Below are 4892 nucleotides of genomic sequence, written 5' to 3' on the forward strand. Positions count from 1 at the left end.
CTCAACATTTCGTGGGCTGGTGGGTTATTGGTAGCGGTTGCTCCGCGGATGTTAGTCACCAATTTGGTAGGGGTGTATAATCTTTTCAGTTTGACTGTGAAAGGGATTTTGGTTAGGAAAACGTGTGTGTGTGTGCATGTATGTGTGTGTATATAATCTGTATATATATATATATATATATACTAATATATCATATATAATATATATAGCAGCCTCATATATATATAGTCACGCACACACACTCACGACGCTATAGATATATTTTGTATAGCGCCTACCATGACACGAGATATTTCGCAGAAGCTCCATAAAAGCAAACACACCTAGTGCTTTCACACGCAAATATAGCTGTGTACGCAGCATACCTACCTTTATATATACACAGGTGTGCGTTCACACGTACACAGCTGCACGTTTTACACACGCACACACACACGCACGCACGCATGCATGCGTGTACCGATACACACGCAGTCAGGCACGTTATATTGGTAACGTACGCACGTCACGCATTTGCATGCGTGTACCGTACACACGACACAACGCACGGCTATGCTGCAATGAGGTTGTGGTACGCACCACACCGCACACACGTATGTAACGTACGCACGCACGCACGCACGACATGCATGCGGCTGTACCGTTACCAACTGCACACAGCGCACGGACTTGCAGTGCATGCGTGTACCGTACACACGCCACACACGTATGTAACGTACGCACGCACGCGCATGCATGCGTGTACCGTACACACGCACACACGCACGGATGCATCATGCGTGTACCGTACACACGCACACACGTATGTAACGTACGCACGCACGCATGTATGCATGTACCGTACACACGAACGCACGCAATCAGTGACTTGTTGCCTCACACGCTACGTCCGAGCCGTACGCATGTACCGTACACAAATGCACGCATGTACCGTACACACGCACACATGCGTGCGTGTACCGTACACAAATTCACGCATGTACCGCAAACCCGGCGAGAGAAGGGTGAATAGTTGGAGGGATGGTGCATGGCACAGGGGGAGGGAGTTGGTGACGGTGAGTGGACGGGAGGGGCGGCAGTAGGAGAGAAGGGTGAATAGTTGGAGGGATGGTGCATGGCACAGGGGGAGGGAGTTGGTGACGGTGAGTGGACGGGAGGGGCGGCAGTAGGAGAGAAGGGTGAATAGTTGGAGGGATGGTGCATGGCACAGGGGGAGGGAGTTGGTGACGGTGAGTGGACGGGAGGGGCGGCAGTAGGAGAGAAGGGTGAATAGTTGGAGGGATGGTGCATGGCACAGGGGGAGGGAGTTGGTGACGGTGAGTGGAAGGGAGGGGCGGCAGTAGGAGAGAAGGGTGAATAGTTGGAGGGATGGTGGCACAGGGGGAGGGAGTTGGTGACGGTGAGTGGAAGGGAGGGGCGGCAGTAGGAGAGAAGGGTGAATAGTTGGAGGGATGGTGGCACAGAGGGAGGGAGGGGCTGTGGTAAGAGAGCATGGTGAATGGTTGGATGGAGGGTGAGCAACGGCATGCTGATGCAGGAACGGTGTATGATTGAAGGGGGAGTGGCGTAGTAGGAGGGAGTTGGTGACTGTGGGTGAAGGGCTGTGGTAAAAGAACATGGTGAATGGTTGGAGGGAGGGTACCCCGGTGGCAGGTGGGAATGGTCAATAATTGGAGGGAGAGTTGCGAGGTGGGAGGGAGGTGAGGGGCAGGCAGAAGAAGGGAACATAGGGGACAGTGGACACACACGTGCTCAGTACACGGGCCATGCTTATTGTGCCTGGCAGGGCACACACACACATTCGTACACAGTCCCTCTCTCTCCATCAGCAATCTACGAGCGTATTCGGAAGGAGGGAGGGGTAGAGGGAAGGCAAAGGAAGGGAAATATATAGGGAACGGGTGGGACAGGAAACGATTCTTGTGCCTGGTGCGAGGGAGGGGTAGGGGACCAGGAGGGCGGCGTGTTTCGCAGGGGCAGGCGGGAGACATCCCCTGTGCACTCGCACATTTCCCGTGCCCCGCTAGCTTTTTTTTCGGAAGAAAGCAACAGACCCTACACGTAGAAACACACAATCCCTGCAGAGCATTACCATAACGGTCTGGGCAGCGCGTCCTGGAATCTACGCGCGGCGATTTGATTCCCCCGTGAAGTATCATCGTACTCAAGAGGAGGAGGAGGGGGAGAGAGGGAGAGGGGCGTAACTGACTTTACATGCAGAGACGTGCGCGCGTCCCGGCGGAATATTAGAAATACTCCGGCAGGAATCAACCGATTCGACGCACGGAGACTTTCATCCCCGAAAAGTTTTATCGTACACTGGGAGGAGTAGCTGACTCTATATGCAAAGACGTGCATCCCTGCAGAGTATTATCGTACTACTCTGTGAGGAGTAACTGACTCTATAAGCACAGAGTTGAATCCCTGCAGAGTTTTATCGTACTCTGAGAGTAGTAGGTGATTACATATGCAAAGCCCGGTTTCCACCAACGGTAATATAGCATATATATATATATATATCATTGCGCGCTATGTGTGTGTGTGTGTGTGTGTGTTCATGTGCGTGCGTGTCTGTGGGCGTGCGTGTCTGTGTGCCTGTGCGGTGTGTGTTCATGTGCGTGCGTGTCTGTGGGCGTGCGTGTGTGTGCCTGTGTGTGTGCGTGTCTGTGGGCGTGCGTGTGTGTGTTCATGTGCGTGCATGTCTGTGGGCGTGTGTGTGTGTGTGTGCCTGTGTGGTGTAAACACTGCGTTTGCAAACGGGAATGTCTCCCACCGTGGCATTGTCTAGGAAATGTATCCGGGGCGATAGGCGAGGGTTCACTGCATTATTACACTGCGATGGATGTACATAGAAACCAGATGAATCCCTGCAGAGTGCTATTATACTCTGGTACTCTAAGAGGTATATGCAGCCCTGCAGAGTGTTATTATACTCTGGCACTCTAACTCTAAGAGGTATATTCACAGATTCGTATCCCTGCAGTGTGTTATCATACTCTGGTAACCTCGGAGGTATATGCGCCAAGAATTGCATTCATGCAGAGTATTATTATCATACTCTAGAAGAAGTCGCCAACTCTATGTGCAAAGACCTGCGTCTCTGCACAGTATTATCGTACTCTTGGGGTGGAGTAGCCAACGCTATATGCAGAGACTTAAGTCCCTGTCAAATACTTTCACATTCTGGGAGGTATCAGTACAGACTTGCATCCCCGGAGAATATCATGCGACTTCACCACTCGAAAAGATCGTGCGACCGACGCGTAACCCGCAAAGACGGTGACGACGGCATCGTCGTCGCGACGACGGCGTTGCCGTGACGACGGGCGAGGACGGACAAGCGAGTACTTACATAGCGCGATGTCCTGCTCCAGCTTGTAGGCCACCTGCTCCTGCTTCTCCTTCCTCTGTAACGAGACAACGTGACAGATGACTAGATGCATTGCTGAAGCCATCCTTAAAAAATTCTATGTTTGCTGTCCCCCGACCCATGATTGTTTTAGTGGGTAGGTCTTTTTTTTTAGGCATAACAGTTATTTTAAGTCTGTCCTCATGTTTGCCACACATGCTTTGTGTTTCAGTCTTAACTATAAAAAATGTATAAAAAAAAACAAACCCAAAATGTCAAAAAAAACTTTTGGGTTGCGGCTATTTTCGTGGGTCGGTCGGAGGACAGCAAACATATAAGTTTTTAAGGATGGCCTGAGTAGAAACAAAGAAAGAAAGAAGAAGAAGAAAGGGGAAGAGCGAATCGGAAATCGTGCGCTGCCCCAAAAAAAACCCCGCAAATTTGCCGCTTCGCACGTTCGCCTATCAACCTCGCGCACGGCGCGGGGTTATCGTGGCGGCGGCGAAGCGGGGTTGTCGTGGCGACGCCAAGGCGACGATGCGGTCGTACGGCCGCTCCCGCCCCACGCGCTTCTAATCAAGTGTCTCAGTGATGAGAGTTCCGCTTTGTTTTAAATGACCCAGCATCAGCCGGCTGAAGACCGGAGATGCTGCACCGTCGCCGCGGCGCGAAATCGCCATGACGACGGCAACGCTAGAACTGCCGACCGCAAAACCTCGTGCATTTTCTCCTCACTCCGGTATCTCGTCATAACTTATTTTTTAACTCGCATCGCAGAAAGTGAAACTTCGTGGATTTTACTACCCCCCTGGCTGGTATCTCATATTCACAGTGGTATTCACTGACTTATGTCGTAAGATGACACCCGTTTTCGGCAATGCACTTTCCTTGTAGCCTCTCTACAGTGCACAAAAATTTGATATACGATTTCGCAAATTGACATGATCTAAATAGAGAGGAGTGGCCACACCCCAATAATACCCACCCACCTACCACCCCCAGGTTTACCCACCCACCTACCACCCCCAAGTCTACCTACCCGCCTATCACCCCCAAGTCTAAGCAACCCACCCACCTACCACCCCCAGGTTTACCCATCCACCTACCTACCACCCCCAGGTCTACACAGCTACCTACCATCCCCAGGTCTACCCACCCACCTACCTACCACCCCCAGATCTACCTACACCCCCACCTACCACCCTAAGTCTACCCAGCTACCTACCATCCCCAGGTCTACCCAGCCAACCTACCTACTACCCCCAGGTCTACCCACCCACCCACCTACCACCCCCAGGTCTACCCACCCACCTACCTACCACCCCCAAGTCTACCCACCCACCCCACCTACCACCCTAAGTCTACCCAGCTACCTACCATCCCCAGGTCTACCCAGCCAACCTACCTACTACCCCCAGGTCTACCCACCCACCCACCTACCACCCCCAGGTCTACCTACACCCCCCACCTACCACCCTAAGTCTACCCAGCTACCTACCATCCCCAGGTCTACCCAGCCAACCTACCTACTGCCCCCAGGTTT

At 52.4% G+C, this 4892-nt stretch overlaps 1 protein-coding gene across 1 annotated transcript in view; it reads right to left on the reverse strand.

Annotated features, from left to right (window-relative positions):
• Positions 1 to 4892, reverse strand: part of LOC106818717 (U1 small nuclear ribonucleoprotein 70 kDa-like) — a gene marked incomplete at its 3' end in the record, with an annotated part of 29257 nt that overhangs the window by 14695 nt on the left and 9670 nt on the right. Inside the window, exons 3-4 of the mRNA XM_014823391.1 lie at positions 3335 to 3407; positions 1916 to 1926 (exon numbers count right to left, since the gene is read on the reverse strand). Of these exons, the coding sequence (XP_014678877.1) occupies positions 1916 to 1926; positions 3335 to 3407 (84 nt within the window). The remainder of the gene's footprint in view (positions 1 to 1915; positions 1927 to 3334; positions 3408 to 4892) is intronic.

The sequence above is a fragment of the Priapulus caudatus genome, unplaced genomic scaffold (assembly GCF_000485595.1).
Source record: "Priapulus caudatus unplaced genomic scaffold, Priapulus_caudatus-5.0.1 Scaffold2453, whole genome shotgun sequence".
Taxonomy (NCBI): domain Eukaryota; kingdom Metazoa; phylum Priapulida; class Priapulimorpha; order Priapulimorphida; family Priapulidae; genus Priapulus; species Priapulus caudatus.